This window comes from Halichoerus grypus, chromosome 8 (genome assembly GCF_964656455.1).
Source record: "Halichoerus grypus chromosome 8, mHalGry1.hap1.1, whole genome shotgun sequence".
NCBI classification, from domain to species: Eukaryota; Metazoa; Chordata; class Mammalia; order Carnivora; family Phocidae; genus Halichoerus; species Halichoerus grypus.
In genome coordinates this window covers 4,554,676-4,580,415 of record NC_135719.1, presented here as the reverse complement: position 1 = coordinate 4,580,415, position 25,740 = coordinate 4,554,676, and the positions used below count along the sequence as shown (strand labels likewise).

At 45.1% G+C, this 25,740-nt stretch overlaps 1 protein-coding gene across 1 annotated transcript in view; it reads left to right on the top strand.

Moving 5' to 3' along the window:
- PDE8A (phosphodiesterase 8A) overlaps positions 1-25,740 on the top strand; it is a 156,213-nt gene that overhangs the window by 62,817 nt on the left and 67,656 nt on the right. The window contains exons 2-6 of the mRNA XM_078078839.1: positions 9,625-9,681; positions 11,900-12,090; positions 18,267-18,323; positions 19,139-19,193; positions 25,108-25,196. Of these exons, the coding sequence (XP_077934965.1) occupies positions 9,625-9,681; positions 11,900-12,090; positions 18,267-18,323; positions 19,139-19,193; positions 25,108-25,196 (449 nt within the window). The remainder of the gene's footprint in view (positions 1-9,624; positions 9,682-11,899; positions 12,091-18,266; positions 18,324-19,138; positions 19,194-25,107; positions 25,197-25,740) is intronic.

Below are 25,740 nucleotides of genomic sequence, written 5' to 3'. Positions count from 1 at the left end.
GAGCCCTGCGTCAGGCTCCCTGCTGAGCCTGCTTCTCACTTTCTTCCCTGCTCGTGCTCTTTCTCTGTTTCTCAAATAAATAAAATCTTTTTTTTTTTTTGAAAGTCATTGCTTTCCTGTATACTAACAATGAGCAAGTAGAATTTGAAATTAAGAGCACAATATTGGGAGTGCCTGGCTGGCTCAGTCTGTAGAGCATGTGACTCTTGATCTCAAGGTTGTGAGTTCAAGCCCCATGTAGGGTGTGGAGCCTACTTAAAAAAATAAATAAAAACACAATATCATTTACAATTGTACCCCGAAAAAGAAACAAAATATTTATTAGTATAATTCTAATAAAGTGTGTACATAATCTATATGAGGAAAACCACAAAACTCTGATGGACAACATCGAAGAACTAAATAAAGGGGGAGACATTCCGTATTTGTGGATATGAAGACTCAATATTGTGAAGATGTCAGTTCCTTCCATCTTGATACATAGATTCAAGGCAATCCCAGCCAGAGTTCCAGCAAGTTACTTTATGGATATTGATACACTGAGTCTGACTTACATGGAGAGGCACCAGACCCAGAGTAGCCAGCACAGTATTAAAGGAGAGGAAGAAAGCTTTGCGTCTGACAGTTCCCAACTTCAAGATGTGCTATAAAGTTACAGTAATTGAGACATTAGGGTTTTGGTAAAAGACAGACAAATAGATCAATGGAACAGAAAAGAGAGCCCAGAAATAGACCCATGTAAATACAGTCACCTGATCTTTGACAGTGGAGCAAAGATAGTCTCTTCAACATATGGTGCCGGAACAATTGGACATCAACAAGCAAAATAATGAATTTAGTTGCAGACCTTACACTCTTCACAAAAACCAACTCAAAGTGAATTGTAGACCTAAAAGTAAAATGCAAAACTATGAAACTTCTAGAGAATAACATAGGAGAAAACCTAGATGACCTCGGGTGTCACGATGCCTTTTTAGATACAAGCAACAGATACCCATAAAAGAAACAGGGGCACCTGGGTGGCTCAGTCGGTTAAGCATCTGTCTTTGGCTCAGGTCGTGAGCCCCGCATCGGGCTCCCTGCTCAATGGGGAGACTGCTTCTCCCTCTCCTCCCCATTTGTGCCCTCTCTCACTATCTCTGTGTCTCTCACTATCTCTGTCTCTCAAATCTTAAGAAAAAAAGAACTAAGATGAACTTCACTAAAATTAAAAACTTCTGCTCTATGAATGACACTATCAAGAACTTTAAAAGATAAGCCACAAAATGGGAGAAAATATTTGCAAAAGATCTATCTGATAAAGGACTGTTGCCCAGAATATACATATTAAAAACTTAACAGTAAGAAAACAACCCCAACAACTACCACTCAGTGGGGAGTCTGCCTCCCTCTCTCCTTCTGCCGCTCCCCCTGCTTGTGCTCTCGCTCTGTCAAATAAATAAATAAAATCTTAAAAAAAAAAATGGGCTAAAGATTTTAGCAGATATCTCACGAAAGATCTACAGATGGCAAATAAATGTATGAAAAGATGTTCCACATCATATATCATCAGAGAAATGCAAATTAAAACAAGATAGCAAGATACCACTACTTACCTATTTAGATGGCCAAAATCTGAGCACTAACACCAAATGCTCGTGAGGATGGAGGAACAGGAACTTTCATATAGTGCGGGAGGAATACAGAATGGCATGACCCCTTTGGAAGACATTTTGGTAGTTTCTTACAAAACTAAACATACTTTATCATACGACCTAGCCATTTCTCTCTCTCATATTTACCCAAAACAGTTGAAAAACCTACACAAAAACCTACAGAAGGATGTTTATAGCAGCTTCATTCATAATTGCCCAAACTTAGAAGCCACCAAGATGACCTTTAGTGGTGAATGGATGAACTGATACATCCAGACAATGGAATATTATGCAGCCCTGGAACGAAATGGACTAATTATTAAGCCATGGAAGATGTGGAAGAACCTTAACTGCATTTACTTAGGGGAAGAAGCCAGTATGAAAAGACTCCATACTTGGATGATTCCAACTATAGGACAGTCTGGAAAAAAGCAAAACTAGAGACAATAAAAAGATAAGTGGTTACCAGGGGTGGGAGGAGATGATCAGGCAGAACATGGAGGATTTATAGGGTAGTGAAAAATACAATGATGGATACATGTAATTATACATTTGTTCAAATCCATAGAGTGTACAGGGCCAAGAGTGAAGACTAAGGTAAAATATGGATTTGGGATGATTAGGATGTGTCTGTGTGGTTCATTTTTGTAAAAAATGTACCATTCTGGTGAGTAATGATGATGATGGGGAGGGCTGTATGTGTATGAGGGTAAGGGACTTAAGGGAAATCTCTGTACCTGCTTTTTAGTTTTGATGTAAACCTAAAACTGCTCTGAAAAAAAAAATAGTCTTAAAAATGTATTTAGTTTGGAGAATGTAAATATACATTTTTCCTATATAAATACCGGATAACTTCTGGTCAAGATTTTACCCTAAAAGGAAGCAGCAGCCCTGGGAGAATGCATCCTCCCGAGAAAACCTCTGGCCTGGGCTGTTGCTGCTGCTTTTGAAGAATGGGGAGGCAGTCGTTATCCAAAGCTTGGGACCAAGGCTCCAGCCCCTGTCCCTAATCTTCTGGATCCAAGGCCTCCTCTGCCTCAGAGGTTCTTCGTACTCTCTGTCGATGTTGTTCGTACCTCCGCTGTAGACTTCCTTCTCTCCCCTGTGCTTTCTCCTCTCAAACCCAAACGAGTTTTCCTTGGGACATAAGAAACAACTTCTTCCTTGATTTTTCAGCGCTGGTTATTTGAAATTTAGAATTAGACATAATTAGTAGTGAAAGTATTCCAAAAAGAAGCTTTAAAGAAATCGGTGTTATTTATGAAAAACAGTGTAGGCCCGTGAGACTACTTGGGTAGCCCTTATAAAACAGGGCTCATAGAAGAGATGGTTTCAACAATAGAACCTCAGGTTGTGGACTGCATTCAGAGGGTCTGACGGTTTAACGCAGGAAGGAGGTGGGGATGAGCAATTTGACTCTGGTAGAGTCTCTCAAATCACATTCAGTCTGGAAACCCACTTTCTGCCAAAACTTATGTGTGGAGCCTCCGCCCCTGGCAAGAATTTCCTCATTGCTCTAGAACTAAAGCAGGGGCACTGTGAATGCTTGTGCATCTCCTTCCACTGGTGATAATGGCTACACATTAGGGCACCCGTAACCGCAGGCCAGGTGCCCTGCAGAGCTGCGTGTCTGTTACTCACTGAATCTTGACTATCACTGTCCTCTAGGCCAGGCTCAGCAAAGTGAGGAAGTTTGCCTGAAGACACACAGGTTTTCAGGGGAGAAAGGTCAGAGTTTAAACCCCGATCTGTCCAATCTCAGGAATCCTGGTTACGGGAACCGTGTGGGTAATTCTGGATCATTTATTCTATCGTGTGGGTTGTCATTCTTAGTGTAGTCCCTTTGGTTATCAATGAGGTTCATGAGCTGACCCAGTCCAGCCTGGGCTGGCGTTCACAGTCAGGATGCTAGCAGCGGGCAGTTGGCAGGCAGGCAGCCGTCGAACCTCCTGAGCAAGGCTCCCTGCCGTCCAGGTGTGCGGTGTGTGACCTAAACATGCGCAGTTGGCATACATAGGCCTGGAATAGACTCCTCCCAGAGTGAGGCAAGATGCTCGTTTGTTCATTTATAGCTAGGAATATTTCTTTTCAATATCCAGATCATCTATACCTGCTGGATTCCGTTTTTTCCTGGAGGGAACGGAATGAATAGCACTGAGTTCTCAGCCTCCGGCTCCCCTCCCCCGGCAGCCTGTAGACCCTCCTTGTTCTGACAGGACGATACATGGTGAGCAGTTGCCTCTTTTTTGAGGGATTGAGGAGAGGTAGGTTCTAGTTATGTCATACCTCAGATTTCTGCAGTTGGGATTTGAGGATTCTTAAATTTCAGTGACACATTTAAGAGAAGCTTAGGGTTGGGTTATCCTACGATTGGCCATTATCATTTTTTATGGATCGATTTTCTTACCACCTTTTAGAGGCAATCTTCTTCCAGGGTTTCAGGAAAACCTTTATTTGTCCCTTGTACCAGATACATTAATATGATATTTAAGAACTAGGTCCTATTTTTTACACACGATATTTCAAGGTATCATGAAGTGAATGGTTCTTATTAGAGATTACCTTTGTGCTCTGAAAGAAATAGCTCTTTGGAAAAATATAGTTTTAAAAATGCCTTAAAGTGTGTATGTTTTTAAAAAGTGTGTATATGTGTGTGTGTAAAGTTATAGTTTTATAGCAAAAGCTTCTTGGAAAATCTTTTCTGTAGATACTTTAGAATTTATTGGGCGTTTGCTCACAGTCAGGCATTGTGTTAAACTCTTTAAATAGTGCATTTAACCCAGACACCATTTTCTGCTCGACACTATGGGTTTGGGGAAAAAAAGGACCTGAACAGTTTTACCCAAGCATGTGACTTGATTTTGACATTCAGTTGGGAAAACATATAAAAGTCTCCTTGTAAATATTTGCTGTTTAAATTGACTGAAGGGACAATTAGGAGCAGGTAAAGAGAGAAAAAAGAGAGGCGGACAGTGGGGATGGATGTGGAACATTTGGCCTGCTCAGAGAGAGGGACCTGGGAGAACAGTTAGGAGCTTTGCCGTGGGGTAGATCTTGGTGCCATCTTGTGGGTGGATCTGGAAAGAACCAAACAGACCCATACCGGCCTCTACCAGGATGCCTTGCAGAACCCCAAATTTCCATCAGCACCTAAATAAAACTGTAAGTCAGATACCAGAACTCTGGTCTAGGAACCAGTAGATTTGATTATGTCCTGTCCATCAGCAAGTCTTGATCACCCTGCCTCCAAAATGCCCCAAAGCCATCTGCTTGTCTCCATGGCAATTCCTGGGCCACAGGGCCATCCTCTCTCACTTGGACTGCTATGGAAGCTTCCTCAGTGGTCTCCTTGCCTCTGCTGTCACGTCCCACTGCACATTCCCCACCGGGGATCCATTTAAAATATAAAGGGGATCTATTTAAAGGGATCTATTTTAAAAAATAAAAATTAGATCCTATCACTTTCTTGTATAAAATTCTTTAGTGGCTTTTGATGAAATTTAGGATAAAACTCAAGTTTCTTGTCCTGGCTTAGAAAGCTCTGCATCTTACTGCCCCTGTCTAGCCATGACCTCATCTCCTGCCCTCTTCTCCTTCCTTTCCTTGAATGTCCCCCATTCTCACCATAGGTCCCATGCACCCCTGTTCCCTCTGCCTGGGGCTCCTTCTTCCGTTCCTTGCATGGCTGCCGCCTTTTCATTCAGATCTCATCTTCCACATTGCTGCCTCAGAGAGGCCTTCCTGGACTCCGATTCAGAATAGCACCCCCGTTAGTCTCCATCACATCTCCCCCTGATAGGTAGAGCTACTGTCTGTCTTGTTCTCTGTTGGGTGTTGAATGCCTAGGAAACCAGTTAGCGTACCAGGGGTGCCCAACAAAGATTGGTCAAGTGGGTGAATGCTGCTTTCCAGGTTCTTGGTCTTATTTCCACTAAATACAGGTTAGGGTCAGGTGATTTTAGACCTTCCCCAATGGAGCATAAAAAGACCACAGGAATTCAGTCCCCCTGAATTGGGTCTTGTTCTCATCATTGTCCTTTACCAACTGTTGAACCACACTGCTCTGAGCTTCAGTTTCTTCATCATTAAAATGGAGTTAATCAGGAGAGCCTGGGTGGCTCAGGGTTAAGCGTCTGCTTTCGGCTCAGGTCATGATCCCAGGGTCCTGGGATCAAGCCCCACATCAGGATCCCTGCTCAGCAGGAAGCCTGCTTCTCCCTCTCCCACTCCCCCTGCTTGTGTTCCCTTTCTCGCTGTGTCTCTGTCAAATAAATAAATAAAATCTTCAAAAAAAATTAGCTGTTGAGTAAACATCGATTCAAAAATATTTCTTAAATGCCCACCGTGTGCCAGGGACTGTTTTGGATATTGGAAATACAGCAATGAATAAAGCATATAAATCCCTGTCTTCATAGAACTTACATTCTTAGTGGGAGAGGCAGACAGTAAAGAAGATAAATAGTAAAACACGGAGTTTTGCAAATGATGACTGAGAGCTACAGAGAAAAAAACAGCAGGCAAGGGATAGGCTATGTTGGTTTGGGGGAACAGAAGTTTTAGGTAGATTGGTATTCTGTATCTCTTTTCTCTCCCACCCCCACCCATGATCAAGATTCATAACCCTGGTTTGGCCTTCTAGTGTCACTTCTAAATGTTAGGTCAGTTAGGCAAACAAAAGAAATCTGATATGTGGTTTGTCAAAGTTTCAATAATAATTTATTTCGTGTTTCTGTTAGCCATATTTACAAATATTACTTTATTAAAATACAAAGAGACTACTTACAATCTCTCCTTAACAATCAGTATTAATAACACATATCTAAAAATCCAGAAGACTAAACTGAGCAACTTGTATAATTACCAATATCCATGAACATAGTGTTCTGTATTGTCAAAAGATATCAATTGCTTTTCAAGCTGAAAGATTAAATCAAAGCTGTGATACTAAACTTAGCTTGAAGAGGACTATTCTCTTTTAAATATTAATGTGCACAACAAATTATTAAGAGGGCCGTGACCTTGAAACATTAGGTCAGTTTGATTCTGATTTTCATACACAAAGAAAGGAAGAATGCAGGAATTCTATAGTTCTGATCCCCTTTTCCAGAGCAGTTGGGAAGTTGTTTACTCTTTGAGGGCCCACTGCTGACGTCCACTCACTGAGTAATGTCATCAGATTTCCTGGTGGTGGTTATTTTGGGGGGGCAGTGGTAAGTAGTTGTCCGGCTCTGCTGGGACACTGCTTGACAGAGGTCCTGAGAGCCGGATATACCCCGTAGACAGGATGTAAGGTTAAAATGCAATCTAGTTAAGTAAATAAGGGTTTGGTGGTAAAATACAGTTGCTGAAACATTACTGTTTTAAAATGATATCATTAAAATTATACTGAGGCAAAATTAATAATTTTTAAAAAATCTATAGCTGCTTTTATTTCTTAAAATGAATGCAGTGGTGAGTTATTTTTGTAAGTTGAGATCATAAAGTTATACTGTCCTTTGTCTGTGAAAGTTATTTCACCCACTTTTGGTGTGGACCGTGTGCTCAGAGTTGTTTTCCTGGGAGGGATAAGGCTTTGCCCTGAGCCATTCATACTTTTATCTTGTCCCTCAGCTTGTAATCAACTCTATACATACATATATGTGTGTGTGTACACACGTATGTATTTTTTTAAACATGCTAGTCGTTATCATATTTTTAAATTTTATTAATTATTAACCTTAACTTTACTTTTTTTCCTCTTGGTTTCCTTAAGTTTGTACTGTTGACTTTCTCAAACTTAGTGACTTGAAAGCTTGGTAAATGTATTTAATTCTTGTTTGGTGACAGAAGGATTTAAGGCTATTAATCTTGCCTCTGAGTAAAATTTAGCAGTATCCCGTAAGTTTCATTAAATGGTATTCTCATTTTTATTATTTTCCAGGTAATCTGTAGGTATAATTTGCATTTCCCTCTCTGACCCAGCAATTACAAGTTAATATTTAAAAAATTTTCAGGGCAGTGGTGTTTCTTGATTTTGCTTAAGCTCATGTTTTTAATTTCTGGTTTGTTGGCATTATGGTTGAAGAATAAAAATGGTACCATTTTTACTTTTAGCAATGTGTTTTTAAAGTTTTCTCTGTGACCTAGTGTATTATATGTTTTTACACTAGTCATAAATATTTCTTTTTCTCCTTTGAGACTTTTTTGTCTACTTGACCCTTCAGAGCCAATTTCATAAGTATCCTCTGTCAGAGGCTACCGCTCCCCACTCACGTAGGAGACCCAAGTACTGCCTCGCTCCTGCCTTGTCTTGGGCAGTAGCAGCGGGCTTCCTGCTCGTGAGTCTTCTGCTTTCTCCTATGAAACTGTCCCCCCTGCTATAGAAAGTTAGCGAAATGATTTTCCTTCTCTTTCTCCTGTCATTTTCTTCCTTCTTTTTCCTGAGTAGGTCCGTTGCATTCTCCAAGCAGTCGGTCTGTATCCTTCTTTGTACTTTCTTTCATTCATTCCTTTAAACTTTGTAAAAACTGACAGGACCTCTTTGTTCAGATTGGTCTCAGTGCCTTGCTTTCCTTCTGAGTGCCCCGTGAGCGTATGATTGTATAGAGCAGACCTGGCTTTGAAGACTCTCCGGGCCTCCTTGGATCATCTCAGGACTGCTGGCTTTGGCATCAGCTGCGCCCCTCGCCGTGAGGCTGGCCTGCAGCTACCCAGCTACCCAGTGCAGGGGGAGATCGTGCAGGGGGAGGTCTCTTCTCCTCAGCCTCCCGCCCTGTCACAGAGACCCCTCAGTCTTAGGTCTGGGATAGTAGTGGCCCTCGTTCTTAGGATTTCGAGAGACGAAATTGTTACAAAGCAGATCAGAACTAGGCTGGTGTCCCATAGTTGGCAGGCGTCACCTTCTAGCAGTGAGAGATAAACAGGGACTTGCCCCATCACTGAGCAAGCTTTGTTTCATTTGTTCACTGGGGATAGATCGCTGCTTGAGGGGAGACATGGGAGGTGGGCAGTCAGGAAATATCTTGCGGGAAAGCTTACAGATCTAGGTCTTCCGCTGCAGATTTTTTTGCCATGGAATCATACCACCACCCAGAGGCCTGGGGATCCCTTCAGTACATACAGTGGTTCTGGGAAAATTGCAGAAATTTGTCTCCTCCTCTGGGTAGCAACTCAGTGCCGGCATCCATCACTCAGGGCTGTATTTCAGTCCCGTATTCTTCCTCCCCTGGGCTCCCTTATGCAGTGCACAGACTGCCCAAACCTTCCAGTGGCCCTGGCTTTGCAGTGAAATCCCAGCTGCCACTTGCTGACTCTGTGGCGTTAAACAAGGTACTTGGAACCTCAGTTTTCCAACCGTAAACCTCTCTCTGTTACTATAAAGATCGAGCAAGATAACACACGTTCAGCAATTAGGATGACGCCCAGTATATGCTAAGCCCCTCCGTTGGTGTTACGATTATTATTACTCATTGGGATTTGGTTATGACATTGTATTTATCTGTGTCGTTTTAGTGCTAAGTTCTCAAGTAGATAGGCAATTATTGATGAACATTGTGCTCCTCTGTAAAATGCTCTGATGTCGCATGATTCTAACTGCTGGATTTCATTGTGTGTGTGCCATTCTTGAAGTAAGATTTCATGGTCCATCAGGAGAAAGATAGAAGGCATCAATGTTCATTCAGTGTCTAGTTTGGGGGGGCCCTTTATATTGTAAACTCATTTGTCTTTGTAACAAGTGAGAAAAGGCTGAGGAAGGTTGAGTAATTCACTTAAAGTCCTACACAACTAGGAAAAGCAGAGCCAGGATCAGATTCATTTTATTTCTCCCTCCCTACTCTGCACCTTTCCTGAGGGTTAGAAGGAGATCCCTGGGATTCTGTGTAATAACTATTTATGTAATTTTTCTCTGGAGTAAAAATCTCACTTTCATCTGTGGCACTGATTAGAGAAATTTTAAAGTGAGCTTATCTTTAAAAAATACATAATTTTTAAGCATACCTTTTTCTTACAGGTAGCAGTAGCTGATGTGCAGTTTGGCCCCATGAGATTTCATCCACATCAACTCCAGGTAATAATAAGCCATACTGTAATTTTTACTTATTGATTTTCTTTAAAGAGGGGGAGGGAGAGGGCCTAACAGTGAGAACAGTTTTCTATTTTAGGTAATAGTATTGGATCAATGGTAAATTCCTGAAGCTGATAATAGTACTCTAGTTATACAAGAGAATATAGTTTTCTTGGACACACATGTGTGTGCACCCTACTTTGAAAGGTTCAGCAATAAAGAAAAGAATGTGCATAATTGTGGGGGGGGAGGGGGACAGCAAAGGGAGCACAATCTTAACAATTGATGAAAACAGAAGGGTCCACTAATGTTCATTGCACTCATAGCTTCTCTGTAGGTTTGAAATTTTCCACTATAAAAAGGCAAAAGCATGGTCTTTTCTGTGTTGCTGAATATGCTCTATCAGAAAATATTTAAATGATGAAAATATTAGACGACATAAGCTATTGAAATTGAGCTCCAAAGTTATTTGATGCTTCCTGCACACAAACCACGTCTCCTGTCAGGACTGGCAGAGGTGTGCATTTGTGGTAGTTGTGCACTTGGGGAAACTTAGAGGAGCTAAGCCTTGGGGGACAGGGTCCCCGTCAGCTTTGCAGTCTTTCTCACAGGCTGCCCACCTCCACCTTACCAGTGTTGCCCTCATGAATCCATCTGGGTCTGAAGGGACGGAGTGGTGCGCTTTTGACCCAGACCTGGCCGGGGGTGGGGGTTGGGGGGTGCCTGGCTGGAGAGGCGAGAGGCAGCAGGCCAGGCCCCGGGACAGCGAGCCATCACCCTGGGCCAGGGGCACAGCTGCCACCCCTCGAGCCTGGCGCTGTGCCTGTGTCGCTTAACTGACGGTTTTCTTTATTTTGTCATTTGCTATCAATGAGAACTTTATCGATTTTTATTGAAATGCAGTTGACCTACAATATTATATTGGTTTCAGGTGTACAACAGAGTCATTCAACATTTATACACATTAGGAAGTGACCATCACTATATCTCTAGCTACCATGTGTCACCACATGATGTTGTTACATATTGTTAACTATATTCCCCCTGCCATACCTTGTAACCCCGGGGTCATATATATTTTATGACTGGAAGTTTACCTTATTTATTTATTTATTTACTTGAGAGCAGGGGTCAGGGGGTTTTGGGGAGGGGCAGAGGGAGAGGGAGAGAGAGAATCTTAAGCAGGCTCCAGGCCCAGCGTGGGGCATGGAGCCCGACGCGGGGCTGGATCTCACAACCCTGAGATCATGACCTCAACCAAAATCAAGAGTCAGATGCTTAACCGACTGAGCCACCCAGGCACCCTTGGAAGTTTACCTTTTAAAAATCACTTTCCCCTAAGACAAATATCATATGATTTAACTTACATGTAGAATCTAAAAAAATAAACCACCACCAACAACAAAAAGCAGAAGCAGACTTATAGAGAACAATCTGGTGGTTTCCAGAGGGAAGGGAGGTTGAGGGATTACCTAGCTGGTTATGAGGTATTATATTTTGGTCTGCTTGAAATCTTATCATCAAAGTAATTTCTTTTAACTTGGAGGAATTACATAAAATCTTGAGTCAAAACATTTAATACATTATTTAAAGTTTTAAGTATTTGGGGCAGCTTGGTGGCTCAGTCAGTTAAGCATCTGCCTTCGGCTCAGGTTATGATCTCGGGGTCCTGGGATCGAGCCCCACATCAGGCTCCCTGCTCAGGAGGGAGTCTGCTTCTGCCTCTCCCTCTGCCTCTGCCCCCCACTCATGCTCCCTCTCTCTCTCTCTCTCTCTCTGAAATAAAATCTTTTTAAAAAATAAAGTTTTAAGTATTCTAAAAGCTTGACTAAAGTAGTTTTAGTTTTTGCCATCTAAGGACTTGTCTAGTTAACTTACTGTTAACTAAAATAAGTATTTGTGTGTCATAATTGAAATAATTTTAAGATAAAATGCTTAATCAAGCTTTTGTTGAGTTCTGCCAATGAGCTTATTAGCAAAAGAATAAGTATATGACCCATGCACTTGGACTTCCAGACAAGAGCAGATAAAATAGCACTAATTTGGGGGAGCTGAGTGATAATGTCCCTGATTTATGTGTAGGAGGATTTCTATCAACAGATTATTATGTTCACATCTGTGTATTTGCCTTGAAAACACTTGGGAGTTTTCTGTGGCATGTTAAGAAATTACCGTTCTAACAACTTTTTTTTAAAAAAGTGTTCACACTTTTTTGATTCAGGTACTTTTAGTGTTTACCAAAGAAGATAACCAGTGTAATGGATTCTGCAGGGCGTGTGAAAAAGCAGGGTTTAAGTGCACAGTTACCAAGGAGGCTCAGGCTGTTCTTGCCTGTTTCCTGGACAAACATCATGACATCATCATCATAGACCACAGAAACCCCCGGCAGCTGGACGCAGAGGCGCTGTGCAGGTGAGGCCGGGACGCGGGCCTCAGTAGCCCCACTGGCGTGTGTGACAGTAGGAGCAGCCCAGAGGTACACCAAGTTAAAGTCACTGTCTTCTAAGTTGCCTTCTTTGCACATAAAATAAGTAAGACGTAAGGACATCATTATTTCTAGGATTGATCTTCCTCTGTTTTGTTTTACTTTGCTTAAAACAGTAAAAAAAAAAAAAAAAAAAAAAAAAGAATGAAAACCATTAAGGGTTAAAATGAAACCCGATCTGTAACTAACTACAACCGTCACCTGCATGTTACTGCAACAGGAGCTAATAAAATCTTCCAGATGTTTTTAAAGTTATAAAAAATTGAAAACTGTCTTCTAATGTTAGGCGAATGTGCCTTGTTTATAGTACTTGCAGAATATCAAAACATGTGAACTGGGTTGCTTAACAGGAGGTTTTAGAGAAGTATAGATTGTCATGTGTGCATGTCCTCTGCTAAGTTCCCACCCCTGACATCCAGCCTCTGTTGGGGGGGGGGGGCGGTTCCCAAGGGAAAGCTCTGAGCTGCAGAAGTTCTCTTTCTTGCTGAGCCCAGCCTAATCCCCTTTCCCAGATTTGCAGCATTCAAGGGCAGGAATGGTCTTTCCTGGGTGGAGCATATCCTCACTGGTCTTGGCAGCTCCTAACAGTGAGGTTTCATATCCCAGCCCCGTCAGGGCTGCTTCCTCTGAGTGTCCTCTTCCAGGCAGTAGCCCTTGTAAGCGTGGTTCCAGAACCGAAAATCTCACACCAGGTTTGGATGGGCCAGTGAAGAGTAAGCAGAATAGCCATCCCCCTTAGGCTGTCCAGGGAGAAGATGATTACAAATGCAGCCCCTGAGCATGTTCCTTTCCTGAGGGCTATGTCACGGCCTTGGCCAAGAATCTCTGGTTTTTCTTGCTAGCTGTGTTTTACCACATCATCTCCATCTTGTTAGCTGAGGGTGTGTGTGTGTTGTGTGTATGTGTGTGGGGGGGAGGGTCCTTGTGCCATAGTTAGTGAGTTTTCTAGAGGCAAGAGTAGGCCCTGATTGAGTTTTCTAAGTCACTTTCATCTCAATTCTGGTTGTGCCTGGTTTACCTCCCTTAAGATCATCCCTTTAAGGGAACCTGCCCACTGTGGAGTGTTCCTTCAAGGAGTCATTCCAGGCTCTCCCTCCTGAACTTGTTCACATGCTCTCTGTCCCTCTCCTGACTTACACAGTTCATGAGGCCTTAGCCCTGGCAGAGCTCTGTCCTTTCCTTCCTCTTGCTTTTGGGATACCTAATCAACACCACCTGTGAAGGGTGTTCATCAGTTGCTGACTTATCTAAACAACCAGCATTCTTCTGTATCTCTCTACTGGGGACATTTGGAACTCCTCACACTCCTTATCAGATGCCTTGCTGAAGGCCAAATATTCTGTGTCTGTGATATTTCCAAATCCACTGGTTGAGGAACCCTGCTTTGCCAGTCTTCTCAGTTCTGGGCACTGTCTTTGGCACTAGAGCTCCACAGGTAAGTAAGACATGGTTCTTGCCTCTGAAGAGCTACTGTTCCAGTTGGCAGGGCAAGTGAGTGATTTCAGTACAGGCTCCAAGTGCCCACGAGGAGGTATATGCAAAGTGCTGCAGTTGTCTGTGTTGGCGAGAGCTGTTCCAGGCGGAGGGGGCAGCATGTGCAGGAAGAGGCAGGTATACTGGGCTTCTCTGCTCGGTATTGACAGGTGCTGGGCTGGGCAGGCATGGGACGTGGCTCTGGCGAAGGCTGGAGGAGCAGCCCGGAGCCCCGTCTTGAGGGCCTTAGGTGCTGAGCCGCAGGCTTGGACTTCAGCCTGTAGGCAGTTGAGACACTGACATGGTCTGTGCAGGGGCACATCAGGAGCAGGTGGAGGGTGAGCGGCTGCCGGCTAGAGAGCGCAGGAGAAGGGCAGGGGGGCCAAGGCAAGTGAGTCACCTCTGAGGCTGTTGGAGGCCGTCTTGTGCTGATTACAGTGCCGCCTCCCCGCTTCCTGTCAAGAAACCCGTGAAGCTAACAGACAGAAGCTGACCACAGCAATTAAGAAGCCAAAAATAAGCTGATAGTTCTATCAGAAGCTGGGAGAGCAGAAGAAGGCCAGGATTCCCACTCTATCTCTTGTACCGTGGGGCCTAATGAAGAACCTCTCCTGAAACGTCTTCCGCATACTTCAGTCTCTGAAGCTGAAGTACCAAACGAACCTAAAGGAAGGAGATGGAAAGAGGCTCTGCTTCGCTGCCACGGTCGTGCTGAGCCTGGGACGCTGGAGTTGTGCTGACCAGAGAAACAGACGGCTCTGCCTTAGCTGAGCACCAGAGCCCTGCCCGAGGCCCCCCAGTCCCTGCTGCCTCCTCATTCTCTACTTTCTGTGTCCCCTGGGATCCCAAGACCTAGAGCAGAGGGAGATGGACAGAGACCTGGGTTTTTCTACCATGTTGTGAGGAGGGGCAGAAGCCTAAGGAGTGTGAGAGCAGTCTTTCATGTGTTACAGTTCCAGAACAGCAGACTGCATCGGTTCTCAGGTTTAGTTAGTGGGGAGAGCCAGCCAGGAGTCCACTGTGTGCAGCTCACCTCTGCCTGCCTGCTGGCCGTGCTCTCTGAGCAGGAACTCGCATCTGCTGACTTGATCTGCAGGCCCAGACCGAAGAGGAGGAGGGCTGCCCATGCCAAGGGCCTAGCAAAGGCATGCAAGGGAGGCTTCTCTGAGCCTCTCTGCTGCAGGCTCCCGACGGGGTTGATCTCGCTTCCCTTCAAGGATGAATGACCAGGATAAAGGCCTGTAAAAAGCTGCCAGATAACAGAGGGGAGAGAATAGCCTTAAAGACTAAGAAAATGATTCACCACAAGGAAGTGCCTTCTGAGTGCCTATGGTACTCAGAAGAAATGAAGAACTGTTCCTTTGTGCACCAGGAGCAGGGCTCTGTCATGAAAGGGAAGACTTGATAAAGGGAGGTGAAGGAAATAAAGCCCTACATGGGAGCCCAGAGGGCACCAGCAGAATTAGATCTAGGTTGAATGCAGGAGCAAGACTCAACTCGGGTGCCGGACGCCTTCGACCATCTCTGGATTCACCTCGGTCCGCGACTCTTTTTTTCCACTGTAAATTCCATTCTTTTCCATCCAAAACTCATTCCACACGGCGGAGGGAACAGTGGTGAAGTACAAGTAATGGAGTTGTTGTAAAATGTGACTCACTGAAGGGCTTTGCTGGGCTCTTGGAGTAAGCCTCCGTCCCCTGGCCTTTCTTCCAGGGTTGTGTTGAGACCATCATCAGATTTATTTGTAGTTGCCAGTGTGTCTGGAGAATGGTAGTTGCCCCCTATACCCACTTCTACTCTTTCCTAATAACAGAATTTTTAGTGTTTAGCTGGGCCTCTGGCCACCTAGAAAATGCACGCATTCCCCAGCTTTTCTTGCAGCTGGCCAGTGGGAATGTCCTGTGCATCTTCTGGAAAGTATCCTGCTGTCTAGAATGTGGGTGTTGTGGCTAGAGTGTAGCCTCCGTCTTGGACCACGAGGAAGAAACCCTGTGGAGGCAAGACTCGGGAAACCCGGAAGGAGCCAGGCTCCTGGTGCTGCCGCGTGCCGTCACAGCCTTGGACCGCGTGCCTCTGCGCGTCTCTTATGTGGGAGAAGAATCTTGCTTAAGCCACTATTGTGTGGAGTTTTCTCTTATGCATAAACCTGGTGCTAACCAGCCAGCGTTGCTGTGAGAGCTTCCCAGAGTGCTCACGCGGTCTTTCAGAATCTTGTGCTAGAGATTCGTGCCCGCTCTTCTCTGACTTCTCGAAAGCTGCCTTCCTGTGTCTGGGTATGCATTTTGATGATGCCAAGTCATTTCTTTCTTCATTTTCCTGAATCTGAAGTAAAGGGTGTGTTTTTTTTTTCCAAGCCAGTTTCCTTACATTTCTATTTTCTAGTCTGTTCTTCCCCCTTATGGACCAGAAAAAGTCAGGAGTAGACCTCTGCCTTTTCATACAGTGTTAGCCCTCCTTTGCGGGTATCAACTTGCTTCCAGGTAAACATGGCCTTCCCTTCTGCTTTGTCTTTCGCCCAGCGCCCACCCTCATTCCTGTGTCCCAAGTTAGTCATCTAAAATGACTTCCCGAGTGTATCCGCACAGTTACCTGCCTGCTATTTATACCACTCAGATCTCTGTTTTTCTTCTAAAAAGATGAGAACTGGTTTGAGATAGCTGACTGCATACTTAAGTTTGCCTTTTCTTTCTTGAGATCTTTATGATACGACAGAAATATGAACACAAGAATAAGTACGGTGCCCTCAGAAGTCACGGAAATACCGTTTGTGGGCGCCTGTCTCTCCCCGGGTAGGATCTGTGCTAGGCTCAGCAGCAGCCCACAGTTTTGAGAAGTGAGCTGGCCTTGTCTGTGCGAGTGTCCGCTGTGCCGGTCGCCCTTCCACGCTAGTACAGACCTCCCCGTGGCCCTGCTCCAGGCAGGTGAGTGCGGCTGTTCTCTAGGCACGGAGGCCCTGGGGGAACCGGGGACCGGCACCTGGTCGGCAGATCCGCAGTGAGCTGTCAGGAGGGCTCTTCCAGTACAGCAGCTGGGCACCCTCGCGGTTGGCCTCGCCTGGCATGGACAGGCGGACAGGAGCTGGAGGAATGGACTGGACACTAGGGAAAACAGCAACACGGAGAGAAAGGTGGGAGCTGCGTGGCCCGTGAGAGCGACTGGCTCGTCCCTGGAGCTGCGCGTCCATCCCTGAGCCACTTCTGTTCCCCACATCCCGTCTGCGCCTGTCGTGAGACCCAGCCTTGAGAAAATGAAGCCCCAGTGCTGTGAGGCAGGGCTGCGCCAGGGGGGACACGGCCACGCCATTCGTTTAGGCATCGTCTGTGGCTGCTTTCACGCTACAGGGCAGAGTGGAGTGGTTGTGACAGAGTCTGCCTGGCTCACAAAGCCTAAAACACTTGCCATCTGGCCCTTTACAGAAAAAGTTTGCCAAACTGAGGTATCCATTGTGTATGCTGAATTGATGTCCTCTGATGCGTCTGGGAAGGCTACATTATGTACCATCCTTGGGAGAATTGAGAAGGAGTCACGCAGATGATTCTCTGTGTTCTGTGACTCCGGAGTGGTTCTGTTTCTTGAACTAACAGAACGGAAGTCATGCAGTAAGTCTTAGCTGTTCTCTGTCCCATCCCGGACACATTCTCTAGGAGGCCAGCACACTTCTGACGTGGCTGGGGCCGTCAGGGAACGGTCGCTCCGTTCTCCTGCTGGAGCCACCGTCCTGCGTGAGTGTCTTCCTTTCAGCCCAGGGCTGCCTTCCCCCTCTTCCTGTGGCATGGCTCTGAATCTTCTCCGGAGTCCCGCATGCCACCCCCCCCACCCCCCCGCCCTGGCCCAAGGTAGGGTGAGCTGTCGTACATCTCCAGTGGAGCCGTTCCTCCTCCTGCTCTCCTGGGTCACGTTGACTTCCACCCTGTCTCATCTCCTGGCTGGGTTTTCGTTCCTGGGAAGGGGTGAATGCACTCTCGGTGGGAGCCTCGTACTCCATGGGAGATTTCAGTGGCGCAGCGTCCCCCACGTCTCCTGACCAGTCCTCCATTCTTACCTGTTTCTGTCAGGTGGCGATTCTCTTCTTAACCAACTGAGCCACCCAGGTGCCCCCTGTGGCAATTCTCTTCTTTCTGATGGGTTAGAATATCTTGCATTTCCTAGTTTTGAATTTCTGTTGCTGCTGCTTTTGCCCACCTGGGAACTCTTTGTTTATACGGCTTAGGGAGCTGACCTTTGGGCTTTGTCCCCACTGTCACCATGGCCGTCAGCTTGCAGTGACACATACGTACTCACATTTCCCTTTGGCAGGGAGAGACAGATAAGCCCAGTCACGTAAGCCCAAGGTAAGGAACGTTCTCCCCCTGAGGCTGCTTGGATTAACAAAGGCCAGAATGAGTAGCAGGCTCACGGTCTCAGCCAGCTGTTAGGTTCGCACTCCGTGAGCGTTAGGATTACTTGTCTGCTGAGTGCAGCTTGTGCCCTGGAGGGAGGAGGATCAAGTAGCAGAGAAGGTAAATCAGAGTGTGACTTGCTCCCTCTTCTACCTCTCCCCAACTTTAATTGTTCTACCAAGATTAAGTGTATTTATATATTTTTTAAAGAATTGCTTTACATTTATTTAAAAAAAAATTTTTTTTTAAAGGTCTATTAGATCATCAAAACTCTCTGAAAACACAGTTATTATTGGTGTAGTACGCAGGTAAGCTCTCATTTTTTTTGACCTTGAAGTTCAGGTGTCAATGTCATGCTTGCTCTTAGCAGGGGCCTAAGAGTTTGTAGGCTATGACAGGTGTGATTCTTTTTAGTTTAGCATTTTCTTCTTATTTTCTTTCACTTCACCAGTTAACTCCCTGGTGGGAGTTTCTGCTCTCATGTGGGGTCTGGGATTTTGGACTGCTATTCACTTTAGAAATAGGCAAACCATGAGAGACTTCCATTCCTAGAAGTACAAGTGTTATCCAGGGACACCCCCCACGGGCTTTCTGACTCCCAAGTATCTACAAAGGTTTGATTCATATATAAACGGGGAAATTGGAGGTAAGGAAAGAATAGAAATATGTTAGGAGAAGGGCAGTATTCAAATAAATGTTAATTGGCTTATATACTTTTGTAGATAGAAGAAAGGATTCTTTGTCCTTTAAACTTTTTTCCAGAGCTTTCAGGGGAGAAAAGACTTTTTTTTTTTTTTTTTTTTTTTTTTTTTTAAGAAACTGCAAGTAGAAGAAAATGGGGAAGAATTTAAATTAAAATTTTTACATATCAAATAGGTATGTGGTTACTTCTGTATTCTGGCTGTTAGTGCAGAATCTCCATATTTCAAGCATTGCCAGAAAGTGACATACAGAACTAAAACAGAAAACTATTTTCAATTTTACACTTCTGATTGGTATATTAATCTAATTCATCAAAAGGTATTTAACATGATAGTCCTAGTATTACGTAAATTAGTGAGAAGTTAGAGGTGAGCTGTAATTGATAAAGCGGTCACTAACCCTTTGCTGTGTTCTTCTGAAGGACGGACCGAGAAGAGTCCTCTGTGATGCCCCTCATTGCTGCCGGCTTTACGAGGGTATGTACCCACTTCTTTGTGATGCGAGTATAATTCAGCCTGAGAAATTACATTTTATCTCTGTTGAGAGCCAGCAAAAGTTTTGAATTCATTTGAAGAAAAACTTTGTTGTCCTTGTGCTGTTACAGTGTAGTTTAACTTTAGAACTTGGTAATCTTAATAATCTACAACACTTTAAGTTTTTGCTCTCTCAGAATTATGCCTGCTAAAGTCATCTAAACATCATAAAATCTCCTTTAATGGCATACTCATTAAGAGTTATGCCACACGAGATGTTGTTATAATGCTGACATGTATACGTGCAACTTGAAAGGCAGCAAGGATTCTGGAAATGAGGCAGCCCAAACATGACTCCCTCTCCACCCTCAGCACTGATCTGTTGGTTTTCCCTAAGCCAAAAGGCTTCTAAAGGCTTTGGTCAGCTGGTTGCCAGTGAGCCTTGGGAATCACAACGGAGAGAACTTATGTAAGGCTGATCCTGGGGCCGATTTGTGGCCTAAATTTATATCTGGGAGGTAGTCAAGACACCCCAAGCCACAAATTTAGTTTAAAGTGGTTCTAGGTGGTAGGTCATATTCCTGGGTACCTGGCAGAAGTGAATACACATCCTCTCCAGAGCAAGACACCTTTATCTCTGGCCTCAGAGAATCTCTGCAAGTAATTGCTCAAAGGCAGCAGCCAGCATTCCACGGACGCTGACCAGTCCACAGGAGATGAGGCACTGAGAGTGAGAACTAATAGGGGAAGGACAGCAAAAACATCCTCACAGCCCACAGACACCAGAATTATCAGACTCGAATTATAAAGGAATTATGCTTATTATATGTAAAGAATAAAAGACAAGCTTGCAAATGTCTGCAAGAAATAGAAAAACTATAAAAAGTGACACAGCAAATTCTAGGCAGAACATAATCGAATTTTGAGAAATGAACACATGATAACTGAAAATTTTAAAACGTAGTGGGTCTGAAGAAATTATCCAGCATATAACACAGAGATTCAATAATAGAAAATAAGTTAGGGAGGTTAAGAAGTGTGGAGGATAGAATGTATAGTTTAGCGTATATGTAACTGGAGTTCCAGGAGGACAGGAGAGAGAATGGGGCAGAGCGATGTTTGAAGAGAATTTTCCAGAACTGTTGAAAGACTGTAGTCCACAGATTCAGAAATTCCAGCAAATTCAAAGAAGAGTAAATAAAAAGAAGACACATCATAGTGAAAATCTCACCAGAAAAAAAAGATGACCTTCAGAAGAAGGATGACTAACAGTTAGCTTCTCAGCAGTGATAAATGGAAAATGGAAAATAGTGGGATAATACTTTGAATGGGATAAAATAACTGCTCACCTAGACTGGTAACCCCAGCAGGAAGGTTTTCAAGGATGAGGCTGACACACTTTCAGCAATATGGAAATGGAAGGAGTTCGTACGGGGTGTGCTTCAAGCAGAAGGAGGTGATTTCCAAGCGAAAGTCTTGAAATGCAAGAAGGAATGAAGCCAGAAATTGCTGAACTTGGCGGTAAATATGAGCACACAGTTACTGTATAAAACAGTCCTCGTAATGTCTAGTCTGATTAGAGATGACAGGAGAAGGATGCGCAGCTGAGTCCTTGTTCACCTTTCAGGGCATAAAATTCAGAGTCCTCTTTCCCCAAGTGTCCTGAGGCAAAGAATTGAGAAAGGACCCCACTGATACAACAGATGAACTTGAGCAGAAACTTGAAGAGGAGGGAGGAGGGATGACGTGGAGGGAAGTGGGGAGCAGCAAACCTGCCGTGCACATGTGCCCGCCTGCCGCCTCCCCGTCTCTGCGGCCCGCCCTTCTTCCCCTGTGCGTGCACAAATAACCTGCAGTAGAGCTTTGTTTATAGTTAGAGAACGTACGAAATGTAAGTAAAATATCTCTATCTATCTAGGCGTCATGTTAGACCTAAAAGGAAAAACAGAGGGGACATACCAAAAGAAAAATTTGAACAATAGGTCAGTCTTTAAATGCTAGACTGTCTTAGCAAACGTAGGCGTTTTCAAGTTTTGTGGGGAGGAGGTAGAGGTAAAAGCATTCTCAGGGCTTTATCTAGCAAACGGGGGGTGGGGGAGGGCAGGCAATGGAAGTATTCCAGAGTGTTCATCTGGGAAATGTGCAGACTAGAACATCTGTTCTCTGGGAGATCGTCGATTCTGGGGGTGACTGGCATCTTGTTTTCAAATAGTAGTAAGGAAATCTATGTCGGCCCTTGAGATCAGTGAGAAGGAAGGTAACAATTAATAGAAAAGTTTAACAAACCTTCCAAATTCACAAGAGGAACTGTGAAATTTATAGCAACTTGGTCAAACTGGCTGACGAGGAAGAAGCAGCAACAGTGTGAAACCAGTCATGAAGACACAGCAAGATAGAAGGAGTAAAATCAAATGCATGTGAACGGACTAATTTCTCCCATTTTTTAAAAAGATATGCTGCTGGACTGGGTTATTAAGTGTAGTTATATGACATTTCTAAGACAAAGTGATAAAACCTTAGTAATAAATGAACAAAGGTAGCAAGTAAATGCAGACAAAAAGCACAGAAATTCCAAGAATAACATCCAATAATATGGAACTTAAGATTTTACTTTATACACACACAATTTTATATAAAAGCACACATTAGATTATTATTGGTTTTGTGGTCCCCCCCCTTTTTTTTTTGACAACTCCCAAAGCATACACCCATATCAACACCTCCCCCCATTGCCTCACCTCCAGGAATCCATACTAAGTTGTCTGAGAACAACCCAAGTCAGCCAGTGTGAAGGTGAGTGTTCCTGTAAGTACAGAATCTGGGGTGGGAAGCTGTGGATCACCTCTTGCTGGTGAATCCGAGGTCATGCCCCACCTCCAACCTACTGGGCAAAGCATTCACACAGGGAGAAAAACTGCCCCAGCTAGCTTTGAAAATCTTTATGTTATTATTCTTGAGCTTCAAAACTGGCTATTTTTTAAAATTTTTTTTTAGCAAGGACCTCTGAAGCTTCCACTTTCTAGTGAAACTTGGGGATAGATGATGTGCCCTGCCTTGGATTCTTCGCTTACCGACAGCCACCAGAAGTCATGAAGCTTTGTGTTTGTATGAGGTCTCTTTGAAAGGGCATAGATGTGTGTTGGGAATACGTGTGTTTGAAATTCCCCACAAGGCAGCACCCTGGCACAGCGTGTGGACTGGAGAGAGCATCCTGGGAGAAGGGATAGCACACCTCAGTCCTTCTGTTTTCTTAGTGTAATCGAGCTATCATGAAGCTGACTTGAAAATGCAAGAGCGGCTGACGCACACATTCTCCGCCCTCTCACCCACATGCTCAGTCATGGGGTCCTCTGAAGCCGTTGCTAGAACCACTCTCGGGGGCACGTCCCCAAGCACAGAAGCTTTAAAGTAGTCATTGTAGAGGTACATGACCTGGCAAATAAGGAGGGAGCAGCAGGCTCACCATTATGTAGATGATTAATTCAAGTGGATGGCCAGTCCTCAGAGACCTCAAGTGAAAACTAATCTTCCTCTAAGCAGAGTCCCGTACCTTCACATAACAACAGGATACTGAGGTGACCGAGGGCACGGTGACTCTCCCAGGTCCCATGGCTGGTAGGCAGTGATGCCAGCGCCGGAGTCAGCCCTAGACCTAAAAGCCAACCCTGCAGTGGGGTCTCTGGTCTTCAGCGGGCAGTCAGCTATTTTATGGGTTAGTGCCATTGTTCAGGATTTCAGGATGGATGGAGACCTGCTTGCTTCGTCAGTTGGACCTGGTGGCACAGCCAGGCATTTGCTGACTAACATCTGAAAGGTTCAGGCTTGGTGTATCTCAGTGCTGGTTGTGCGTGAGAATCCCCTGAAAAGCTTCCCTAGAGAGTCTCTTTCAGGTGGTGTTGGGAGGGGCCTGCACATTGGTATTAGTTTGTAAGATTGCAGGTAATTCTAATAGCAGCCCAGGGTTGAGAACCACCGGGTGGGGCCCAGCAAGGTGGGCGTGATAAAGGCTCTGGAAAAGCGAGGTTGAGTCAGCTCCGGAGTCCATAGGGTTTGTGGCCCGGCCCCCCTGGTGGGATGGGGTAGGGCGAGGAGGCGGGCTGCTGCTGCAGGAGTAGGAGCGGCACAGCTGTCTCCCAAGCGTCCCTGGACCCGGGGCCCTTCTCTGCCCTCCATGCCTCATGGCATCTTTGGGACGTACTTGGAGAAGGGCTGGGAAGACTGCATGTTCACAAGCAGAGCAGAAGTAGCGAGGGAGGGGCAGAAAGCAGGGGCAAGATGCTCTACATGGGGTCCCACGTGCTTATTTTGTAACTTCGATGTCTGCCTTTGGGGTGAAGAAGTTTGGATATACACATTCATACCCAGTGAAAAATCTGGTTGCGTGCCTGGGAGGCCATTTATAAATTCACGTGGTCCGCATCCCAGGATCGCACCTGCAGAGCTGGTGAGGCCAGCCGGGCCCTTGGACGGCGCCAGTCCCCACCCCCTTGTGTGCTGGCAGCAGCACAAGCGCTGTGCCCAGGGAGCTCCTCCCTGTTTGCCTGGGCAGCAGCAGACGCCCGCGCGGGTGGACGGCCTTCTCCGGGGTTCTGTGGAGTCGGGGCTGACCAGCAACGGACGGCAGGGCCAGCGCCCTCCTTCTCTCTCAGTGGGTGAGAGCTGGTGGGCACGGCACCCCTCTGACTTCTGTGAGTGAGGAAGGCTATGTGTTGGCCTGTGGGTTAGGGACCACCACGCCCCTGGCCAGCTGGCCTTCCCCGCTCCCCTCCGAGGGACAGAGCAGGCACTGTCCTCTGTGGTCGAGCGCTTGCCCGCTGCCGCACTCGGTTCTCACGGTCATCCGCGGTGGCTACGAGCGGGATAGTCTTGTTCTGCAAGTGGGGAAGCCAGCCCAGGAGGGTCATAGGGTTTATAAGGCATGAACCTGGGGCTGGGTTATTAGCTTGCTTGACACTCAGACAAGATCCTGATCACTGTTTAAATGGGGGGCTATTCACCTTCACTGTGGCAGAGGCAAGAGCTCTCTGAGGGGCCCGTGTTCCAGACAGGTCTGGCGTTGGCTCGGAGGTGGTGTCCTCTAGAGGCCCTGCCCTGCCTCTTCGGCCTCAGCCTCCCCCTCTCCGTTAGAGTAGTAGCCACGCATTGAGCAAGTGAAAGCGAGCGCTGCTCATAGAAATAGGGGTGAGTAAATATTCCCAAATATTTCTTCCGCCTGAATGGAACCATGTGACAGAACAAGTGAGTTCTAAGATGTCTTCATGGAATCCATAATTTGGTGGTGGAATGGGTCCATGCTTCTCAGAACTGTGTAATTTGCTTTGTGGTGCGGTGCTTCCTTTATGTAAATGTTATTATCCGAGGTAGTCATTGTCCACAGCAGTGAGAGCTGCTGGGCAAAGCCACGGCCCTGCCAGCACCTCTCACGTGGAGGGCCATCCTCTGATGGCTTGGTTGAGCCGTGGTTAGAGGTGGGTGTAGAAAATGTCGCCTGAGTGGGGGTTATCTTTGTGAAATACTGGTGCAAAGAGAAGTGCAAGCGTGTGTTTGCTTACTGTGAGCTTGAACAGCTGTAAGGAGGACAGCATACTGTGCTTGAATAAGGGAATATACTCTGGAAGTTAATATAAATAGGACTTCAATAAGTTTCTTCCTTCTACTTATTCTAGCCTCCGATAGTGACATGCAGACAACCAAAATTCTCTTACCTCAAACAAAGCATTCTTAAGCCCTGCCTTCTTAAAAGTTAATTTGGTACCCACAGGTTTTCATTTCTCAGTTCCTGTTCATCACTAAAGGTGATGTATTTTTTAGATTTTGGTTACCCACTTGAGAAGTCTGTTGAAAAGAGTTATTTTTATTGATAGACATATTAAAGATGCACATTTGTTTATCCACAACATCTCCTTTCTCTTTGTAGAGGTATGTGGAAAACCCCAGCCTCATGGCCTGTTACAATGAACTGCTCCAGCTGGAGTTCGGAGAGGTGCGGTCCCAGCTAAAACTCAGGTAATTAATCCCGCCACTTCTGGAATACCCACATCACACCACGCAGGGCAGCTTTGCCAGTGAGGTCTTGGGTTGTGGCTCTTTTGGCTCTAACTGACCTCCTGCTGAAATGGGAGGGGGTGGTGACCTGGCAACTCTCCTGATCCAGACTCTTAGCGTCTGCCTGGGTGTCTAGCAAGTGGTTACTTTAGTGATGGGACACTCACACTTAAAGATGGGGCTCCAAAAGAATCATAAATGAAAAAGAAGGCTGTAAAAGTATATACTGAATTATCTGTTTAGTTTTTTACAAAAAAAAAAAAACTTGTATACAAACACCCAACCTATTAATACTAGTTATCTTTGCTAGGTGACATGTTTTCTTTTCCACAGATAAGCATTTTGTAGTTTGCTCCTGAGCAACAGTTTTTTGTTTTGTTTTGTTTTGTTTTTAGTGAAATGAGTAGAAACCTAGTTCCTTGTACAATAGGAAAAGCAAAAAATTAGTAAAATTATATGACTTTGACAGAAGGAGAAAAAAATCAGCAGCTCTTTGTCATCCTAG